Source organism: Aegilops tauschii, chromosome 7 (genome assembly GCF_002575655.3).
Source record: "Aegilops tauschii subsp. strangulata cultivar AL8/78 chromosome 7, Aet v6.0, whole genome shotgun sequence".
Classification (NCBI taxonomy): Eukaryota; Viridiplantae; Streptophyta; class Magnoliopsida; order Poales; family Poaceae; genus Aegilops; species Aegilops tauschii.
The window spans coordinates 622,261,994-622,284,106 of record NC_053041.3 but is presented as its reverse complement, the minus strand read 5'-3'; the positions used below and the strand labels follow the sequence as shown (position 1 = coordinate 622,284,106).

Sequence of the window (22,113 nt, the reverse complement as noted above, 5' to 3'; positions counted from 1 at the left end):
GTGCAAACTTGTTCCTCGAATCCGCCATCCTAAGAGTAGAAAATGGAGGAGTCAGAAATGAGTAGAGAAGAGTGACCTATGGCTTATCTTAGTGGTCGTGTCCTACACTCAGCGTGTGCTCTGATACCATCTTGTAGCGACCCGACCTCAAACGGTCAAGTCTCTGTGCTTCAGTGTAATCCCTAGATCGGTAATGCTGACACACACAGTACTCGAAGGATTTATAACAGAGTAGCAATCACACACTTATTACATCGAATGTCTAAGAAGAGAACTTATTACAATAAATATGGCTTAAGGCCATCTAATACGATAACAGCGGAAGGCTTGGAAGATAAAGTGAGTCCATCAACTCCAACGGCATAGCTGAGCTGCACGACAACGACCTAACGAACCTTACTCCTCGTCTGAAAAGTCTGCAACATAATACGTTGCAGCCCGAAAACGGGTCAGAAATAATGCTGGCAATGTAACACAGTAGAGCAAGAACAGAAATAATGCTATCACTACATGCATATTTGGCTGGTGGAAAGCTCTATGGTTATAGTTTTGCGAAAAGCCAATTTTTTCCTACAACAAAGGAATAATTTTTAATTTAACTATCATGGTAGTTGAAACATCATTGAGAAGGTTCCTCCAACTCAATCCCAATTAAAAGTAATTATCAAGCCACCAATATTAAATTAGAGTGATGAGATACTTAGGATAATCCAAGTACTAGATACTCAAGATGTCCATAACCGGGGACACGGCTAACCATGATTACATTGTACACTCTGCAGAGATTTGCGCACTTTTCCCCACAAGACTGGATCTCCTTCGCTCGATTTCTCTCACTACATGGTGTTTGAGAAACGGATGACCGAGACACAGTCTTTCAGAAACGTTAACTCTTTACTCCGGGTAGACTATACCAACCTACATCCCTCTACATCTGCTAGTCCACCTCTTCAAGAGCTCACGCAACTGACTCAACTATGCTAGAGCCCATAATAGCTTGTGGCTGCACACGGAAGTTTCTAGCATGAAATATCTCAGTTCCCTTTGAGCCTGGGTGGCACACCTTAGGATGATCACACGGGTACTCCGGGATATCCTAGGACAACACTGGATTCTCCAGGTGCCCGACAAGCAATCCACCCAGATGTGCATTTAAGTTGCCACCTTAAGTTGAACCATTAATTAACAATCTCACATCTGTCATGGATTCACTCACCCAAACCACGTCTACGAGCATAGCATAGCAATATAAGCAATACGTAGAAGTAACTCCCAAGGGTTTGAATATAACAGGGCAATAGGTTCTACCTCATCAACAACTTCCCAATACCCACAAGTTAATCACATCCTAATCATGCAGTGTTTGAGGATTGGAGCTAATGCATAAAAACTGGGTATGAAAAGAGTATGATCAATGTGTTACTTGCCTTGCTGACGATCCGCAAAACCTAGGGACTCGTAGTAGCACGCTTCACACTCCGGGAATTCTATCGCAAGCAAACAATAGCATACATAAGCAATCAATCACAGATGCACGGGCAAAACTCAAATAAGAAGAATCGACCAAAAATTTCAACTTAAGAACTCCGGTTTGCAAAAAGAATCAAATCAAACGGAGCAACGAAACTCAGACTGCGAGAGAAACAAGATCCGTTTACTAATCTGAACGAAAGTCAAATTTTACAGTACCAAAATCTTGTTCAAGTTGGTTAAACAGAAAGAGGGTTTCGAGACAAAGATCTAGGCGCTTGAATCGCCTAATTCCGATAAACGAGGGAAAAGATAAACTGAAACGAAAATCGGATCAGAAATCATGATCGTAAATAATCGTGAAAAACCCGAGAAAAAGAAAAACTGACGAACAGGCTAACGAACGAACGTTCGTTGTCTGTAACTAACGAGCGAAAACCGTTCATTAAAACGAACGCACGTACGAACGTCCGCTAAATAACTAAACCGAGAAAACCGGTGAACCGATCTAGAAAAGAAACGAAACTAGGGTTTTATAAAAAAACCAACGGTTTTTACCTAAACCGGAAAAAACCGAACAGCGAGATCGGATCGGATCGGCGGCGGCTCCGGCGGCTTGCACGGAGGCGCGGCGAGGCGGGGGCAGCGCGGGGCGGCGGCGCGGGGTGGCTCGCGGCGGCGGCGGCTCCGGCTTGGGGCTCCAGGGGGGCCCCGGGTCGGCTTTTAAAGGAGGGGGTGGCGGTGGCTTGCGGGATGGGGCAGGGGGCGTGGCCGACTCAGCCACGGTGATGACGGCGTGGCGGTCGTGGTCTCCGCGAGGGAGACGGCGGCGCGGGGCGGCTGTGCCTCGGCCCAGTTCGGTCTGGCAGGGTTTTTTTTTAAACAGATTCCGATGAAAATAAATCCTAAAAAAATAAATAAAAATCTAAAAATGCCAAAACAAATTTTCCCCATCTAAATAAAATATTTAGAACAAGATGAACATTTTCTTGGCCCTAAAATCCAATTTTGAAAACATGCATTTTTTTCTAATGCAAATAAAATAGCAATAAAATCCGAATAAAATAAAATATTTGATTTTAATATTTTTCCTCCAATATTTCATTTATTTTGAGGAAGTCATATTATCTCCTCTCATATATTTTAATATGAAATATTTTCGGAGAGAAAAATAATTAAAACAAATAATCCTCGTTTCAATATTTGATAAGATTCAAATATGAAAACAGTGAAATCCCCAACTCTCTCCGAGGGTCCTTGAGTTGCTTAGGATTTCGAGGATCGCGAAACGAAATGCAACAAAGATATGATATGCATGAATGATCTATGTATAACATTCCAAATTGAAAATTTGGGATGTTACATTAACCATAAAGTGGCACTTCTCCCAATTCAAGACAAGATTTGTTTGCTCACATCTCTACAAAACTAGATCAAGGTTGCTCAAGTAATCATCAAAAGAAGTTCCATAAAAAGGAAAAATCGTCCATGAAAACCTCAACAATATTTTCACAAAAATCAGAGAATATAGCAGTCATACATCTTTGAAAGGTAGCAGGTGCATTTCATAAACCAAAAGGCATACGTCTATAAGCATAAGTTCCAAAAGGGCATGTAAAAGTGGTTTTTTCTTGATCAGGTTGTGAAACAGGTATTTGATAAAAGCCAGAATATCCATCAAGAAAGCAAAAGTGTGTGTGCTTAGATAGTTTTTCCAACATTTGATCAATAAAGGGCGGAGGGTAATTATCTTTTCTAGTTGCTTTATTTAATTTTCTAAAATCAATTACCATTCTATAGTTAGTAACAGTTCTTTGCGGAATGAGCTCATTTTTATCATTAGGAACAACAGTAATACCTCCCTTCTTAGGGACACAATGTACGGGACTTACCCATCGACTATCAGCTATGGGATAGATTATACCTCCTTCCACAAGTTTTAATATTTCAGTTCTTACCACTTCTTTCATCTTAGGATTCAAACGTTATTTATGATCAACAACGGGTCTAGCATCAGGTTCCATATTAATCTTGTGCGGACAGAGAGTGGGACTAATGCCTTTAAGATCATCAAGGGTATATCCAATAGCAGCTCGGTGCTTCTCCAAAATTTTCAATAATCTTTTTTCTTCATGTTCTTAAAGGTTAGCACTAATAATAACAGGATATATCTTTTTCTCATCAAGATAAGCATATTTCAAAGTGTCAGGCAGTTGTTTTAATTCAAACACAGGATCACCCTTAGGTGGAGGAGGACCTCCAAGAGTTTCAATATGCAAATTGTGTTTAAGCAGAGGCCGTTGTTCAAAGAATATTTTATCTATTTCATTTCATTCATGCATATGCATATCATTTTCATGGTCTAGCAAATATTGTTCTAGTGGATCAGTAGGAGGCATGGCAATAGAAGACAGACCAATTATTTGATCTTTGCTAGGCAATTCTTTCTTATGAGGTTGTCTATTAAACTTGCAGAAATTAAATTCATGAGACTCATCACCAAAGCTAACTCTGGCAGTTTGTTTATGACAATCTATAGTAGCATTGACAGTGTCGAAGAAAGGTCTATCAAAGATAATGGGACAGAAGTCATCTTGTGGGGAACCAAGAACTAGAAAATTAGTAGGGTATTTTATTTTAGAAAAAAGTCCATTGTTCTCCCTTGAATAAAATGGGTGGTTCATATAATCCCCCGAACTTTTTCGGTTCACTTAACCCCCTAATCCCAACCCGTTCAGAATTTTTCATTGGCGAGTTTGCATGGTGGTTTTAGTGACATGGACGAGGTCAAAGCGGTTTGTTGACCAGTGGGGCCCTCCTCTGCCCTCCATCCCACATCTTCAGCCACCTGAGAGGGCCCGAGCTTTGGTCGGCGGCCACCGTCATCGTGCACGTGGCCGGAGGAAGCACCAAGCCACGCAAAGATGTCCGCAACATCTGCCTCATGGCCCTCTTCAACTATGCCATATTCATTGTGTCGAGCCACCCCCAATCGACCCTGGCATCCTCGCCTTCCTCGCCGCTGCTAACGACCGCACCAACATTCACCATCACCGGCGTGCCCCCGAGCTCCACGACCCCTTCCTTGACCTGGGACCAGCTTGCACAACTTCTGGACAGCTTCTCGACGAGGCCCGTGACCCCAAGCCCCTTCCCCCATGAGCCTGCACTCTGCTCCCCGCCTTGAGCATCCATGGCATCGCTGCAGAGCACCCCAGTCTCCCTTCATGCCCTAGCACCCCCTAGGTGAGCCCCTGCTCCTCCAGAGCCTCTCTGTTCCATCTCTCATCTCTATAGCTTACTTGGTTCGTGCGCTGCCCATAGCCGCAGTGGGGGCTGAGCTTGGCCATGTGGGGAAACGTTCTCAAGGATGTGCGGCTCCAAATGGACGGGCTGGTCAACTTTAGAGGAGCAACACTGTGCTCAGAAAGTAGAGAAGGAATAGCGGGGTCGCCATAGGAAGAGATCGAGGCTGTGACGATCGATGCCGGAAGCGGGGAAGAAGACATAGGCGGCGGAGATTCACGCCGACTCGGACAAAGCCGTTTAGCAGGAACATATAGTAGAGGGAGGGGAAGCTCAAGGACATGGCTTTAAGGCGAGGGGGAGGTGTTGGCTGCGTGGGGGAAGAAAAAACTACAGCGTTGGCGGCGTAAACTGAGCGTCGACTATGCTCTCAACGTACAGGAGGGGAGTGGGGTTGCGGCAAGAGGGCCCCACGGGTCAAATACCAGCTTGACCGTGTCCAAGTAAAAAAATGAGCTCAGAAAAGTAGCTAGATATGATTTTTGAACAGTTTGAGATAGATGAGGGGGTTAAGTGAACCGAAAAGAAGTTCAGGGGATTATGTGAACCACCCATTTTATTCAAGGAAGTAAAATGGACTTTTTTCTTTATTTTACCACACAATACTTCAACATCTCTAACAATCACAAGTAGTTGTGATCGACGCGCTGATCACAACTTCGGGTTCGCGAAAGCGATCCCCCCTACCTGGCGTGCCAAAGATGTCGTGGGTGGACACTATCACCTATGGGATCACGGGCCCTTGTGGTTCGGCAGTGGGGAGATCACGTTGCACAAAGAGTGGAAGCCATGAGGCAACACGACGACAAGAATCTGGTGGTTTTTACCCAGGTTCAGGCCGCTGTGAAGCGTAAAACCCTACTCATGCTTTGGTGGATTGGCTAGAGGAACACGAAGACACGCAACGCCCAAACCCGGCAAGGTGTCCTTGGGGAGATCTGCAACGCGAGTACAAGTGTGAGAAGATCTGAATCCTTGTCTAGGTTGCCTTGGACCTCCTTTTATAGATCAAGGGTGACCACAATGGCAAAACAGACATTATCTTGCTATTAGATAGCCAACAGTGCTATCATACCTAACTCTGGCACTTAGGACAAAATTCCATAAATGCTACCTTAGGTGGCATGCGAGGATGCATCCCCGACAAGCTTATATCGCCGCTTAGCCAACTTCTGCTTATCATCTTGACACACCCTTGGACGGGTGTCAAACGGGTGTGATATGCCTCCCAACAAACCGCCACGTGCTTCGTGAGAGCCACTTAGTTGCTTGGGGGGCTCGACACCGCATCGACAAGTGACTGGCGTTGTGGTGCGGTGGTAACTGGCCTGCGCCTTCCAGGGCAAGGCTTGCCGGGCCTTCTTGGTGGGGTCCGTGCATTGGTCTTCGGCTGTCCCAGAAACACGGCTGGCGCGGCTTGATCTTGCTCTTGTTTATTGCATCGACCTTGCAGGCCTTGTCTGACCCACTAGTAGAAAACCGGGCTTTGGTCCAGGCCTGAAAAGCCCGTTAATCTCGGTTCACTCACGAGCTGGGACCAATGGGTGCATCGGTCCCGGTTCATGAGGCCAGGGCGCGGCCGGGCCTCGTGGGCCGTTGGTCTTGGTTCGTCTAACCCCTTTGGTCCCGGTTCCAGGCACGAACCGGGACCAATGGGCCTCGCTCCTGGCCCACAACCATTGGTCCCGGTTGGTGGCTGGAACCAGGACCAAATGTGGTCCTTTAGTCCCTGTTCTAGCCACCAACCGGGACTAAAGAGTGGCCTATATATACCCCGAGCCCTGCCCGCGAGCAGAGCCATCGCTCTATTTTCTTGGCCGGCCATGGGAGAGCTTTGTGGTGCTCTAGCTCACCTCCTATGCACATGAGGTGTTCGATGAAATGCCCGAGCCACACTTAAGCTTTCTCCTCTCAAAGCTCCTTGTCCAAGCTCCATTTTCCTCGAGATTTGTCTAAGTTTGGCGGTCCGTGTCCTGTCCCATCCCCGTCCTCACCGCCCTCGATCACCCGCGTCGAGCTCATCGCCGGCACCACCGTGGTGAGCCTCTTGTTCTTATCTTCTTTCTAAAATAAAAAAGCTCTTACTTGTATGATTAGATAGATACTTGTATAATTTTCTTACTTTTATTATTTTTTGTTATTATATAGTGCGATGGTTTTGGTATCTGCCTCCGTCGGCCCTCGTCCTGTCTATGATTCAGATGTGGTATATATTATCTTTTATAACTATTTGGTTCATTTAGTGTATATGACAATTATGCCGACCTACGTCACATGGATGTTTTTATCTAGGAGGTATGTGAACCGGAAATTCCAACCGACCCTATTATCGAGAGATTGAATTTAGTTGAAGAAGAAAACAATTACCTGAAGGAAAAATTGAAAAGAATTGAGGAGGAGAAGATGAGATTGGAGTTGCATGTTGCGGATGTCGTCGATGATCACAAGATCAAGATGGATGCAATGCGCTTGAAGACTAGAAAGATTAGAAAATATGCCATTCATACTGAGGCTTGGTATCATTAGGTCGTTGGATCAATTGTTACCTTAGTTGCGATTATGATCGCATTTGTTGTTGCATTGAAATGTTTTACATAGTTTCAATGTATGGTTTAATTAGATGCTCTAGAGAGCTATAAATATGTTGTTCAATGAGAACTATATATGTATGAACTTTTTTTTTAGTAATAACATTTGATCATTACTATACTTTGGTTTTAATGATGAACTTCTATTAATTTGGTCACTTCTGTATTCATGATGTTCTGTAATGGTTTTTGACACACTTAATTGTATATAATGCACACAGATGAACCGGCAATGGATGTATGGTGACAGACGCACCTACGAGTACATTAAGGGTGTGCATAATTTTCTCGAAGTGGCTGAGGCAAACAAGCAGAATGGTTTTATGTGTTGTCCATGCCCTATATGTGGGAATACGAAGTCTTACTCTGACCGAAAAATCCTTCACACCCACCTGCTTTATAAGGGTTTCATGCCACACTATATTGTTTGGACCACACGGAGAAAGAGGCTTTATGATGGAAGACAACAAAGAAGAAGAGGATGATGACAACTATGTGCCCCCTGAATATGGTGATGCTGCAATGGGGGAAGCTGAAGATCAAGAGGAACCAGACGATGTGCCCGATGATGATCTTCACCGGGTCATTGTTGATGCAAAGAGACAATGCGAAAGTGAAAAGGAGAAGTTGAAGTTCGATTGCATGTTAGAGGATCACAAAAAAGGGTTGTACCCCAATTGCGAAGATGGCAACACAAAGCTCTCGGTACCACACTGGAATTGATGTAGTGGAAGGCAGAGAATGGTGTACCTGACAAAGGATTTGATAAGCTACTGAAAATATTGAAGAAGAAGCTTCCAAAGGATAAGGAATTGCCCAGCAGTACGTATGCAGCAAAGAAGGTTGTATGCCCTCTAGGATTGGAGGTGCAGAAGATACATGCATGCCCTAATGACTACATCCTCTACCGCGGTGCGTACGAGGATTTTAATGCATGCCCGGTATGCGGTGCATTGCGGTATAAGCTCAGACGAGATGATCCTGGTGATGTTGACGGCGAGCGCCCTAGGAAGAGGGTTCCTACCAAGGCAATTCAGATATGGTCCATCTCTCAAGCCTCTGGAAAAGTTACCATACGAGAGGACCGAGAAGGAAAACACAGAGATCTGTGCGGCCCAAGTGAGGGACTTTTTTGCAAAGAAACCTCCACCTTCGAAGGAGATGATAGATCCGGTGAAAGTGAATCGCACTATCGATGCACTGAAGCGACCACCACCACCTGCACCGGATTCCAACTATGTTTGCTGTCTTAAAAAGACATATGAAGATGTGCGGCGGTCGGGAAGTACTTCGAGTGATAAAAGGTTAGCAGAACGAAGAAGTGGGAAAAAATTCCTCAGCTCGGCGAACAGGCGAACCAATCGTGCCCCCCGCTCAAGGTGTCTAGCCATATCATCGCTAATCAGCCGGGGATGGTGCTCGGTACCAATCTTGCTGATTACCTGAGTGATGATATAGAGTTTGAAACAATGGAGGTGGAAGAATTCAGATACCAGCACGGGAAGCCTCTCATCAAACCTGGCCATCCTCCTTCAACAACGATGATGCGAAGATTCCATGAATGGTACATGGAAACCTGCAGCGAGTCTGGGAAGGATACTTTGGCGCTGAGAATTAAAGAGGAGCACGACCTCGTTGCAATGGATCTGTTGTCTATTGAATTTAACGAGTTATTCTAGTTATACAATCAAAAGGCCCTCGACAAAACACTCATGACTTGCTACTGTCTGAAAGTACTACTTCTGTAATTAAGTCTCTATATATAGCTCAGCTCTTTCATTGCATGTGTATATATAATTATCCTCAGTATATTATGCAGATTGAAGATCGTCGAATGCAGAAAAGCACAAATCTATGACATTGGGTTCATTAACCCAAATATCATACATGAATGGACGGTTCAAAAGAATGTCACGGAAAACGAGGACAACTTGCTACAATTGTTGCTCAAAAATCAAAACAAATCTAAAATACTCTTTCCTTACAACTTCAAGTGAGTGTTACTGTCTTGTGCATATTCGGTTTCCCTTATTACTCGAGGTTATAGTAATGTAATTGATGAGTTATGCATGCGTGCACAGGTTCCACTTTATTCTCCAAGAGATTAAGCTTGACCGGGGAGTTGTAACCTTCTTAGACTCGAGACGAAAAGATCCCGAGGACTATGCGGACATGGCTGAAATGCTCGAGAAGTAAGTTCAATCGATCATTATCGCACCATATCGGCAACTTTGTTCATTTCCTGATATCAAGCAATTATTTTCTTTGTCTGGCAGGGTTTGGAAAGATTTCACCGTAATTGCCCCGGGACTGCCGAGGGAGCTGCGATTTACACGCCCGAAAGTAAGTACTACTACCTAGTTCCGCGTATCTCCCATTGATTCTAGCTAGTTTCATCAATACCATTTAGCATGCTTGCTTATCAGTTTGATTGACCTCTATTTCTTGTGAAGTGCTTGTGGCAGGAAGCCGGGAATGATTTTTGTGGATACTACATTTGCGAGTTCATCTACAACACGACGGCCTCTAAGCGGGGCTACTCTGAAAAACAATATGAAGTGTGTAAGCAAAAATAGTCACAATTTTATTTTATTACCATCATTTGTGTTGAGTTTCATTCATATACATGTATTGACCCCCTTCTTCAGATTAGATCTGCAGATGCGGGATGAACTCCCACCACATGATCGCATACGAGCAATTCAAGAGGAATTGGCGGGATTATTTCTTGACCACGTCATCAATAAAGCCGGAGAATACCATGTGGAAATTGACCTTAGATGTTAGGGATTGTAAGAGATCTTATATTCTATATATGTAGCTAGTAGCATCGGATAGATATACGAAAACTTGTTGTTCGACAAATCTCTCGGAGAAAGAGAGGTGCACTCCTCTATGTATATGTTCATGAAGATCTTGTGTAATTAATGGTTCCTTCATTTGCTTACTAGCTAGCGTGTCGAGTTCTCTCTATATGTATAGTAGCTAGCATCGACCAAGCACGGAGATAAGAGAGGTCACTTCTCTCTATTAGCTAGCTAACACAATATATGAAACCCCTAAATTAACCCTCCAAAACCCCCTAACCCCCCCCCCCCTTCAAAAAAACAAAAAACCCTGCTCCTGCCATCTGCTGACACATGGATGCCTTTTGGTCCCGGTTGGTGCTACCAACCGGGACTAAAGGTACTCGTGCCTGGGCGCCCCGCAGCGGCAACGTGGAGCCCCTTCTGTCCCGGTTCGCTTACGAACCGGGACTAAAGGTTTTGGGCTTTAGACCCGAGCCTTTAGTCTCAGTTCCTGAACCGGGGCTAAAGGGCCTCTGGAACCGGGAAAATGTGTCGTTTTCTACTAGTGACCAGCAAAGGACACTTCCCTTGGAATCGTTGTCTTGTATGTTGGCTTGGTCTTCTTGACGCGCTCCTTGATCTCATGAAGAGCAGCTTTTCTGGCTCGGCCTTGCGTTACACACTAGTGCTGGATGTATGAATGTCAGCACGCCTGTGTATGTGTAATATCCCAAAATTCTAAATTTTGGAACGTTATATTAAATAAATAGTTTTGATTGTTTGTTTGATTGTGGTGTGGTTGCATGTGTGAAATTGAGTGAAATTTGAAACTTTTGAAAGTTGAATGAGAGGGAATGAAATGACTTTCCCAAATTTTCACCTTGCATTTATGATCTCCATGAATTCAAATTTCATTTCATCACAAAACCCTAGAGAGAAGATGATATGACTTCTTCCATTTAATTAAATGAAAAAGGGGTTTTGAAAAAGGTTTGAATTCTATTTGAAAATATTACAAATTCAGAAACTTTATGCAACTCAATGATTTTCATGAGAGAAGATAAAATGACTTCATCAAATCATACGAAATATGAGTTGGAAGTTTAAAAGAATCAAATTTAAAGTCCCTTTGAAATTATTTTCAATCTGGAGTTATTTTGGTTTTATTCAAATTATTTTTCTCCGAAAATAAATTATATGGAAAATAGGGTAAAATGATTCCCTACAGTAGAAAAGTGGAGAAAAATGAGTTTGAAATCATGTTGGTATTTTAAAATATTTTATTTGGTTTTTAAATAAATCAGTAGCACTGTTTGTTTATTTTAAATTTGTGTGGATTTTATTTGATGATAGAAAAATGTTCATGATGTAGAAAATAATTTTCTGAAAATTTCGATATATTATATGTCTATGGTATATTTTTATTGTATTTTGGTTTCCTTTTATTTTCTGTAAAATTGTTTAAAAAAGGAAAAGCCCACCGACTGCGCCAGGCCAGGCCCCCGGCCCAGCCCAGCAGCGGCCTCCTCGCGCCCGAACCACCTCCGCCTTGCCCGCCCGCTCTCTCCTTCGCGCGCACACCGCCACGCTCAGCCACCGACAGGTGGGACCCACCTGTCGGGATCGTCCCCGTCCTCCAGCCGGAGTCGATCTCCAGCACGCAGTCGCCGGCCGACGCCGAGTCCTCTCGGGACTCTCCTCCCGCTTTTCCCCTTATATGCACGAAAGCCCGCATATAAATAGCCGAGGCCTCGGCCTCGTTTGGCCTCAAACCGCAGCGCCCGAGACCCTCCCCACGCCCCTCGCGAACTCGCCGGAGTTCGCGAGCTCCGCCGCCTTGTCCCGCACTTCACCGCCGCCCACGACCGACGCCGCCACCGCCATCAGATTCCCCCCGTCGCGCGGCACCTCCCCATCTACTCTGCCGTCGCCGCCGACCCCGGAGCAGCCGATGCCCTCGACGTCCGAGCCGCCGTCGCCATCTTCTCCGGCGACGTCGACACCCACCGCCGCAGTAAGCCCGCCTCCTCCCTCGTCTGTTAGATCTAGGATCAACGATTAGGATTAGGTCGCGTTATTATCATTATTTTTATTTTATTCAAAATGTTTTTGTTTAATTAGTGAACGTTCGTTAGCTTAGGCTCTGGAGCGAGCAAAGTTTGTCGGTTTAGGTTCTGTAGCGAACGTTCGTTCGGTAGTTTTCTCTTTTTATTTTAGTTTTCGGCCAGGGACCCTTATGTGATTACTTTTTTCTACATATTAGCCCCTGGTTTTCAATCGATCACAACTTTTTTCCCGCTTATCCAAATTCAATGAAACCAATGCCCACTTCTTCGTTACGATCCCCTCTATCCAGATAAACAACTTGAATATGTTTTTGAAAATTTAAAATTTGATTTAAAACAGATTTGAATTTGAATTTCTTTTGTTCATAACTCAAGTTTTATAACTCCGATTTAATTGATTCTTTTTGCAAATCGAAGCTCTTGACCTAAACTTTCTGATAAGGCCAAATTCACCCAATTTTTGTACTGTTGGAAATTGTTTTCTGTTGCAAGAGTTAATTGTTTGTTTTCGAAGTTTTCCGAGATCTTTTCTTCGATTCTTTTGCATGATTGCTTATGTGTGGTTACTATTGCTTGCTTACGATAGATTGAACAGAGTGTGACGAGTAGACCTATTAGGAGTTATGAGTGCGAATCATCTTCATCAACAGTACAAGGCAAGTTCACACTTTGATCATATCCCTTTGTTACCTACTTTTTATGCATTAGTTTCAACCCCTCAAACATTGCATGGTTAGGATTTGATAACACGTGGGTATTGGGAAGTAGTTGATGAGGTAGGAACCTATTGTCTTGCATTCAAACCCAGGGTGTTACTCCGTTATGCTTATACGGCTATGCTATGCTCGTAGACGTGGTTTGGTTTTGAGAGAATTCATGAAAGATGTGAGAGTTATTATATCAACTAAGGGAAACTTAAGGTGGCTATTTTAATACACATCTGGGTGGAATGGTTGGGGCACCCTGGAGCACCCAGTGGTTTGCCCGGGCACCTGGAGAACCTAGTGCTTGCCCAAGGGAATCCCGGAGTACCCGTGTGATCACTCTATGAAATGCCACCCCGGCTCAAAGGGATCATAAGATTATTCTTGCTAGAAACTTCCGTGTGCAGCCACAAGCCATTAAGGGCTCTGGCATAGTTGAGTAAGTTGTGGGAAACCTTTCCATGATAGGCTAGCAGATGTAGGGGATTGTAAGTGTACCGGCCTATCTATCGGTTAAGGGGACCTCTTCGGAAAGACTGTCTCAGTCATCCGTTTCTCAAACATCATGCAATGCGAGAAATACTACGGAGGAGATCGAGTCTTGTGGGGGAAAGTGCGCAAAACCTCTGCAGAGTGTACAAACTAATCATGATTAGCCGTGTCCCCGGTTATGGACATCTTGAGTATCTGGTACTTGAATTATTGATTTGATTTGATCTCATCACATTACTTAATGAATTTGTTGGGTTATAATTATTACTTTGGGGTTGAGTTGGAGGAACCTTCTCAATATTTCAACCAACTTTGTAGTTAAATAAAATCTATTCCTTTGTTGTACGGAAAAATTAGCTTTATGCAAAATTAAACTTAGAGCCTCCACCAGCCAAATATGCATGTAGTGATAGCCATTATTCAGCATTGCTCTACTGTGTGAAATTGCCAGTACATTCAATGTACTGACCTATATGGCTGCAACATCTCATGTTGCAGGAATCTTACGACGAGTAAGTGATACGTTAGGGTTACGATTTCTACACTCAACTTTGCCGTTGGTGTTGATGGGAATCCACAACCTTGTTACTTCCCCTATTTGGATTAAGGTAATAGTATTTACGTTACTTTATACATGTGATTTACCTGTGTTATAAATCCTCGAGTACTGTGTGTGTCAGCATACCGATCCAGGGATGACACTTAAGCACATAGACTTGACCGTCTGAGGTCGGGTCACTACAATATGAGTCCGGTCATCAAACGCGGATGTTTGTTGCACCGACAGTGGAGGAGGGTGAGGCACTGGGGCAGGAGGCATCAGACACAGAGATGGTGGAGGAGGAAGGCGGTGCGGATCAGGCACCTTTATATGCGGAATCTACATGGGCGACGCGCTGGCCGAGTTTGAGGTGGCCCAAGCGGAGGAGGCAACAGAGAAGTAGGCCATCATCAACTCCTTCCGGTCAGAGCTCGCCGCTACCTCCGTCGGATGGACCAAATATGAAGGAAGTCTTTGTGGATCTGGACTCTGACAAGGAGACGGAGCTGTGGTCTGTCTGGCACTGCCGGCACGGAGGTCATTGACATCTCAGACAACAAATAGTAGTAGGGTTGTTTTATCTATGTAGTATGTAACTTTTTTGTTGCATGGTGTAGTATGAATTTAGGGTGTGATATTTGAGGTATGTGGTAGCAGTGGATGAAAAATGAGGGGTGACCGGGCCCTGTCCATGGACGCACCAAAATGCGGGCATATCACGGGTCAATTTTGGGTATGCGGATGTACGTGCTCCAAGGGCATTTCTAACTGATCGACTATCCGGCGTTAGAGGAGTAAAAAGTATATTTTACTCCTCTAACGCACACCTAACCGATCCCTAATCGGCCGTAAGGGAGTAAATATTATCCTCCCGTGCCAACTTTCTCCCTAAATATACTCGCCGTTATGGCTCTGAGTAAAAGTCGTGCCTCTCCCTCTCGTCGCCCCTGCCACCACATCTTCACTGGCGCGCCTCCCGGCAACCTCCCATCGGTGCTACTACTACCTCGTTGCCTTCCTTTGCCCCCGCCAACCTTCTGACCGACGTCGAGCCCGATCGGCCCCCACCGCCATCGCCGGAAATAAGGTGAAATGCCACCACCGTCGCCATAGCTGATTCGTCGGATTGCTTCAAAACTTCTTCATTTTTTGTCGGCAGTCGCATCTCATCTTGCTTGCACACCGCTGCAGGTCATACGCACGCGTCGCCGCCAGCCGGGTTGGTCTAAACGACACCAGCCGGCCGATTCACCACTACCGCACTGCAAGTGTTCAACGAATTGCCTAGGTGAGTTTTTTTTGTGCTTTGCTTTTCGAACCAAGCCGTTTGGATTGAACCTAGCGGTTTGAATTGTAGATGAATAGGTTGAGTTAGATGGTCTTGGAGGACTCCATGATCGCACGTATTGATGGTTTCTTCTGCATGCAGCAGGGTCTCGTCAAATCAGGCGGTTGCCGAGGCAGCGTGGGGAAGCGGAGACGCCCACGTACAATCAGTCGCCACGCGTCGACCAAGGACGCGAGCGGTTGGGGCCCGCGGCGCTCCACACTTGCCCCTTGCCTTCGCCTTGAAGCCAAGTTCGAGCGCGCCTTGGGCCCGGGGGCTACTGTCGGCGTCTTGGGAACAGGGGTACCCAGACTTGCCTGCGTGCGGCCCAGGACGTGGCTCCCTCGACCGCCTGGTACGGCCCAACATCGACAACAACAGCTCAAGACCCTCACGAGGTGGACGACAACAAGACCTCCCTAGGGGCAGTCTCACTAGGCTGGCTCCCGAGGAGCGGAGATATCTATGCAAGGTGCACCTCGCGAGGTTCACGTGACGTGAGCCATGACGACCAAGGCCAGGCGGGCGCCAGCGGGCGCAGAGTACCCATTTCCCCTTTGGTGCCAAGGGGGCAAGCGCAAGCGCGGAGTCTCGAGGAATCAGGCAAAGATTTCCATATCGGTGCAACAAGACCAAGGACCGCTAGGACGGCAGGATGGAGGTCATCGTGGAGCCCCGTCCAGCGCCACCACCAGAGCCTTTGGCATGCGAAGACTACTTTTGTCAGGATAGCTTGTACTAGTTGTCCCCCTTCAAATCTGGTCGTTGTGGGATCCCTTCCCGCCTACATTTGGGAAGAGGACCAGGGCCTCTATAAATAGCACTAGCCACCACCATAGAGGGGAACAAATAGACAGATGGAGGGGGATATCTAACCTTGGACTGGATCCATTCCATCCAAACCCTCTCCAGCTCATCGAGCCCAAGAACGCCTCTCCTCCTGAGGCTGTTCATCCACTTTACTAGTTCATCCTCAGCCCTCAAGAGGCAATCCACCACCACACACTGGAGTAGGGTATTACACCACACGGTGGCCCGAACCAGTATAAACCCCCGTGTCCATTGTTCTTTGAGTTCATTGAGCTAGGCCGTGGATCGTTGAGCGGGCGCGCGGGGGAGAGAGTGTTATTCGTGCGCACCCCAGAGTTCGAACCTCTCTAGGGTCTACGAAACCCGAAATGCGACAAAGACACCCAGAGGCTGATGACAGAGAGTGAAACAAGAGGATGGCCAAGGATGCTTGGATCACTTGACTGTATGCATTGGACATGGAAGAATTGTCATGCGGGGTGAAAGGGTTAGTACAAAGGCCACTGCAATGAACCAATGATCATTGTTCAGGCAGTTGCAATGAATGATCTTTGGATATGGCATTCATTCTTTGGTTTTCTTGGCTCTCACAATGACTTGAATGTGCTATCGAGATCGCCACTGTTTTCTACGCTTATTACAGGAGATGCTCCTGCTTGCAACTACTCGGTCAACGGCCACAACTACTCAATGGGTTACTACCTTGCGGATGGCATCTATCCAACATGGGCCGCCTTGGTCAAAACAATTCCGCGCCCAAAAGGTAACAAAAGCATTCACTTTGCCCAATGTCAAGAAGCTGCTAGGAAAGATGTGGAAAGAGCCTTCGCTGTGCTTCAGAAGCGCTTTGCAATTGTTCGTGGCCCTGCCAAGTACTGGAGCTCCAAGGTTCTATGGCAGATCATGACTTGTTGCATCATATTGCATAACATGATCATTGAAGATGAGAGGGATATGCCTGAGAACTTTCAGTACGTCACCAACGGGACTCAGGTTGAGCCAGAGTATGATATGAACAGGATCCTGGCATTCCTTGAGGAGCATCGCAAGTTCGAGAACCAACAAGTTCATGCTCAACTCCAACAAGATCTTATTGAGCATCACTGGCAACGTCTTAGCGAGTCCTAGTTGAACTATCACATGCTAGTGGAGTAAATATACTCCACCGGGGTTTACTCGGCCAGATCCTCCACTATTTATTAGGGATCGGTTGGAAATGCCCTAAGCTAATCTAGCCAGGACCGTGAATTACCATGTGCAGAGAGGCATCACTACTGCACTTTTTTTTTCAGAATTACATTAGAGCTTCATTGCCTAATGATGTTCATAGGGATACACAAAGGATCTGGAGGATCCGAAAGCCATACTTGACGGATTCATCATGCTTCATGCCAAACATACGTTCACAAAGAGAGGCACAACCAGACTGCCCACAGCGTTACAGCCGCTCTGACGAACTCATCTTACCGTAGTTCCTCACTCAAGCCGAATATCCACGGCCATACATATCTCCCACTCCCTTCAAAAAAGAGAGCTACAGAATTTTACACGGCCTGATGGAGGAATCTTGGTCCTCTCCTTCCTGTCAACTTAAGCATGGGCCAACAGCATAGATTGAAATTCAGCTTCATGAATCGGTCCACGCCGAGCCCACCAGACTGCTGGCAACGGTGTTACAACCGCTTTGACGAACTCATCATGCTGCAGTTCCTCACTCAAGCCGAACAGCCAAGCCTTTGCCACCGGCGTTGTTTCAGCAATCAGAGCTTCTCGCATAGATTGCACTCAAGCAAGGAGTGTCGCCAGGAATCAACTATCACCCTGCATATCTCACACTAGCTCAGCCCCTGAGTCGCCGCAATGCTCCTGTTGCATCTACACAAGATGATACAGATTCTGCTAAAACAGAAGTGACACAGAGATGCGTCTTCAATCCATCATATAGGGTGCAATAGTTAGAAAAGAGAGGAAACAGAGGTTAATTCACAGAGCCGCTTGGTTCATCTAACCATAGCTATAAGCACAAAGAGCTGCAAGGTGATCATTTCACTCCCGCTGAAAACAAAGAGCTGTCGTCGTCACAATGAAACAGCTCAAAATAGGAACTGAAACCATAGGCTTAACATGATAGTCAGCTTCGAGTAATTGACTCACGATTCACGACATAGGTAGAGTGCATTAATTCAATAGTCAAATGTCACAGAAACCACACAAACATATAACTGTGCACCTTGTATATAGCTAGTACAGTACACTGGCAAAAGAACACGCCAGATGATCAGTTCAAGCAACAAAGCAAAGTCCCGAGACCCTGTCAATGCGCAGCGCGCGACGAATCCACAGACCAAAGGATGATCTTGTGAATGTGCACCACGGATCGACAGACCTAAGGTTGACAATCATGTCGAAGGGCAATTTTGGCTGCTGTACATTATCCCTGCAGACGAGACAAATTGAAACAAGCTCCGGTCAGTATGACAACAAGCAAATGTGGAGTAATATGTGTAGGAATGATGTCAAATAAAACACAATATGCTGAGAGCAGAAAGAAACCCGAAGGCCAATGAAATATTTAGATGAGACAACAAACTTTAGGTTATCTGGGCACTGTCTTTCTGCTACTGAATACAGATGCAAAACCGCAAATAAAACATAATACACACTGACAACAGAAAGGAACAGCAAAGTAATTGCTGCATAAAGTTTAACTGGAACCAAAATTTGTTCCAAACCCCAAGGCCGATGAATTCAGATGGGATAACCTCAGCTAACCAAGAAACTCGAATACAGATGCAAAACAAAATGGCAAGACCAATGAAGAAGATTGTGAAATGCAAAAGAGCAATTTAGGTAAGGAAGCCTGAGTAAAAATACTGAATTTTTCTTATCATCCAATCCACCATTCAGTTTCAGTTTCTATAAAAAATATGAGCGTCTGAGCACACAAATTCGACAGAAATATAACATGTTTAATTAGCTAATAAATTGGAGATGCACAAGCAAACTATATAATTAGCATGTCAACGACACATATTCGACAAATCTTACACAATGATTAACAGTTATTCTCTCCGTCTCCCAAAAGAACGCCTACAATTTTATCTCAAGTCAAATGGTGCAAAATTTGAACAAACTTGCATAAGAAAAATTATCAACAACTACAATACAAAATGACTTAAGAGAAAATTTATAAGACTTCTTTTCGGAAACGGAGGGAGTATATCTGTGCTTCATTAAGAAGATACTAATAATGCATGCCAAATATGTACTCACCCGAGCTGTGATAAACATTACATTCCACAGAAGAAGATGCCTGCTTGAAGATGTTGACTATCTTTGCGCATCCATCATTACTTGCCGAGGTCTCCTCGGACAGCTTGACAATCATTCTTTTTAGCATCGGTGCACATCCAAGTATCAATTCCAATAAATCAAACTCATGATCCACTCCGTCGAATCCATTGAACTCCACTTCCTCGAGAGCATCCAAGGAGATAGTTTGGGACCTCCAGTTCGGAGACTCACAAGGACAGTGTGTCGGGCATACTTCTCTCAACTAAAACCAAAAATGTATATCTGAATAAAACCACACAATGTATTATTGGGGTATATAATAAGAGCAGAGAATTACCTCTGATCTATGTAGGACGACCTTAAGCCTCCGAGTAGCAGTACTAATTCGATCCATCCCAAGGAGATGATGAACCACAAACGCTCCGAAAGCATGCCCCTTGGCTGTGAGATGTAGCTCGAAAACGGAGAAGGCAGCAACCATGTGCCTCTGTATCTCCCGCCTAAAGTTGTGCACCTGAGCGCGAAAAGGAGACGGGTCCTGAAAAAACAATTTGCCAACAAGATATAGATATTGTCATTCGTAAAATTAATTCAGTCAGAGCTTGCAGCAGATTGAACAGTAGAGGGGACGCACGACGCAGGCATAAATGTACAGCGTCGTTGGCTCTCCTTGTCTCTCCGCCGACTGTAGCCGCAGTTTGCTCAGGCTCCAAAGACCAAACACAATATACGGCCCCAAGTAGCAGCACTGCCATGAAATCTTCTCCACCACTGGCGCCAAGACGGTGATGTTAACCGCCACCACCGATGTAAATGAGATGGTCAATTGCTTAAGCTCGGGAGCAACAATGACGACACGCTGTGTCAATCTGGCCTCGCATTCCACGACAAGCTCCTGCAGCAGAGGCGAGTTGACGACCCTAATGACGCAGTCAGGGAACACAGCCCTGCTGAGGCGGAGCGTGCGCAAGCGCGGGCAGCAGGAGAGCAAGCCGCCGAGGTCGGTGATGCATTCCGCCAGGGACAGCGTCTCGAGTGCGGGGAACTCGGCGCCGGCCGGCACGGCGGCGAGGGAGAAGAGGGAGGAAAAGTTGAGCGCGATGAAGGTGGCGCGGGGCAAGCAAGGCAGGTCGACAGCGAGGGCGCGCTCGCTTATGCCGGAGGGGATGCGGAAGTCGAGCTTCTCCGGCTCGAGCCGCGCGGCGGCGCGGAGCAGCGAGTTGATGGGGACGCCGGCGCTGTCTCTCCAGTGCTCCTTGTCCTTGGGGGCGGGTTGATGGGGACGCTGCTGCTTGATGGGGACGCGGATTTTGATGAGGGAAACCGCGGGCAGGGGAAGATCGACGCGGCCGAGCGCCGCCTCGAGCGACGGGAGGGCCACGCCGCGGAAGACGATCTGGCGGAGGCCGGCCCAGAGGCCGAGCCACCGGCGGGAGAGGACTTCGGTGCGGGCGGCGGCGGCGGCGCAGGGGAGGCGGGCGAGGACGTCGAGGAGCAGGTCGTCGGGGAGGGCGCTGAGGCGGTCCGCTCCGTCGCATGGGCCATCCGGCTCCTGGCTGGAACTCCGGCTAGGACCCGAGCTCGCCTCCATCGACGCCCGGATCTCACCTCTCCGACGGGAGAGAGTGACACAACCCTAGAATTATGGGTGGGGAGTGGGGACTGATGCAGTACACTGATGAGTGACCACCAGTCACCACTACTCTGAGTAAGTAGTACGAGGTTCCACCAACATTCCCCTTCCGGTCTTTTCTTATTGTTTCAAGCATAAACCCAGACCAGCGTTGATGTGTGGTATATGTAGTTTCAAATACACATAAGTTGTCATTTTTCTTATATCATAAAAAAAAACTATGAAGCTCGTGTCGCCGTCTTGACTTAGCGCGGCAACCAGTGTAGGTGAATGACAGAGGTGATGAGGGCAAAAGGTCGACACCGACGACCTGCGGGGGTGAGATTGCACAGGGTGGTAGACGGTTAATGAGTGCCGAGACGGCATTCGAAGAAGACCTTATTGGGATGCGACGCTAGTGGGTTCGAGGTCATTGGCAAATTCGGCGGCGGCGGAGGAGGTGGTGAGCTTGATGGGTGTGGGGTGGGGGAGGAGAAGCGTCAAGGAGTCTGGAGGAAGACGAAGAGCAGACGTGGCATCCTAAGGCTTGAGTTTGACATCACGCTGACGTGATGCCCTTAAATACGTGACCATTTTCTACACCTTTGGATCAACATCGAATGGCGATTTGCTGGGTTGACACCTAACTATCATTATCTCGATCCCACTCTGGGTATAAAAGGAAGACGGAAACAAGCAAAGGGGGATACAAGTGATTATACACACCTCACCTCCTCTCCCCCCCCCCCCAGCTCTCGTGACTGCATCGCCCCCGCGGGAGACTGGCTGTGCCCTGGCCCTTCTTCGTCCAGCTCTCCCTCACCCCTCCCTCCCCGCCGCCATCGCCGGTGCTCGTCGCCGGGCTTGGCCCGGGCGACGCTGGCGGCGGCGGCCCCTGGCCATTTCCCTCTCAGTTGTTCTTGGTGCGGGGCGGAGCAGCGCCTAGGGTTGTTCCTAGGCGGCAGCGGTCCGGTGTGGCGGCGTGGTGGCACGGCGGCGCCTACTTGGCCCAGATTTGGGCCCTCTGGGTCTGGGCGGGTTGGCAGCGTGGCTTCCGACAAGCGGGGGAGCAACGGCGCTGGTGCCGCTCTACTGCAGCGTGGCCGGCGCGGCT

General features: G+C 46.7%; 2 protein-coding genes across 2 annotated transcripts; one reads left to right on the top strand and one right to left on the bottom strand.

The window, feature by feature from the left end:
• Window positions 1-16,609: 16,609 nt before the first annotated feature.
• LOC120969183 (uncharacterized) lies at window positions 16,610-17,221 on the top strand. Its single transcript, XM_040396288.1, has one exon. The coding sequence runs from the start codon at window positions 16,610-16,612 to the stop codon at window positions 17,219-17,221; it is 612 nt and encodes a 203-aa protein (XP_040252222.1).
• Window positions 17,222-18,249: 1,028 nt separating this feature from the next.
• Window positions 18,250-21,055, bottom strand: LOC109735368 (uncharacterized). The gene is made up of 4 exons (XM_020294580.4): window positions 20,022-21,055; window positions 19,725-19,925; window positions 19,367-19,649; window positions 18,250-18,530 (listed from the first exon to the last, which is right to left on the bottom strand). Exons 1-4 carry the CDS (start codon window positions 20,976-20,978, stop codon window positions 18,493-18,495), a joined length of 1,479 nt encoding a protein of 492 aa, XP_020150169.1. The 5' UTR covers window positions 20,979-21,055; the 3' UTR covers window positions 18,250-18,492.
• Window positions 21,056-22,113: the final 1,058 nt, after the last annotated feature.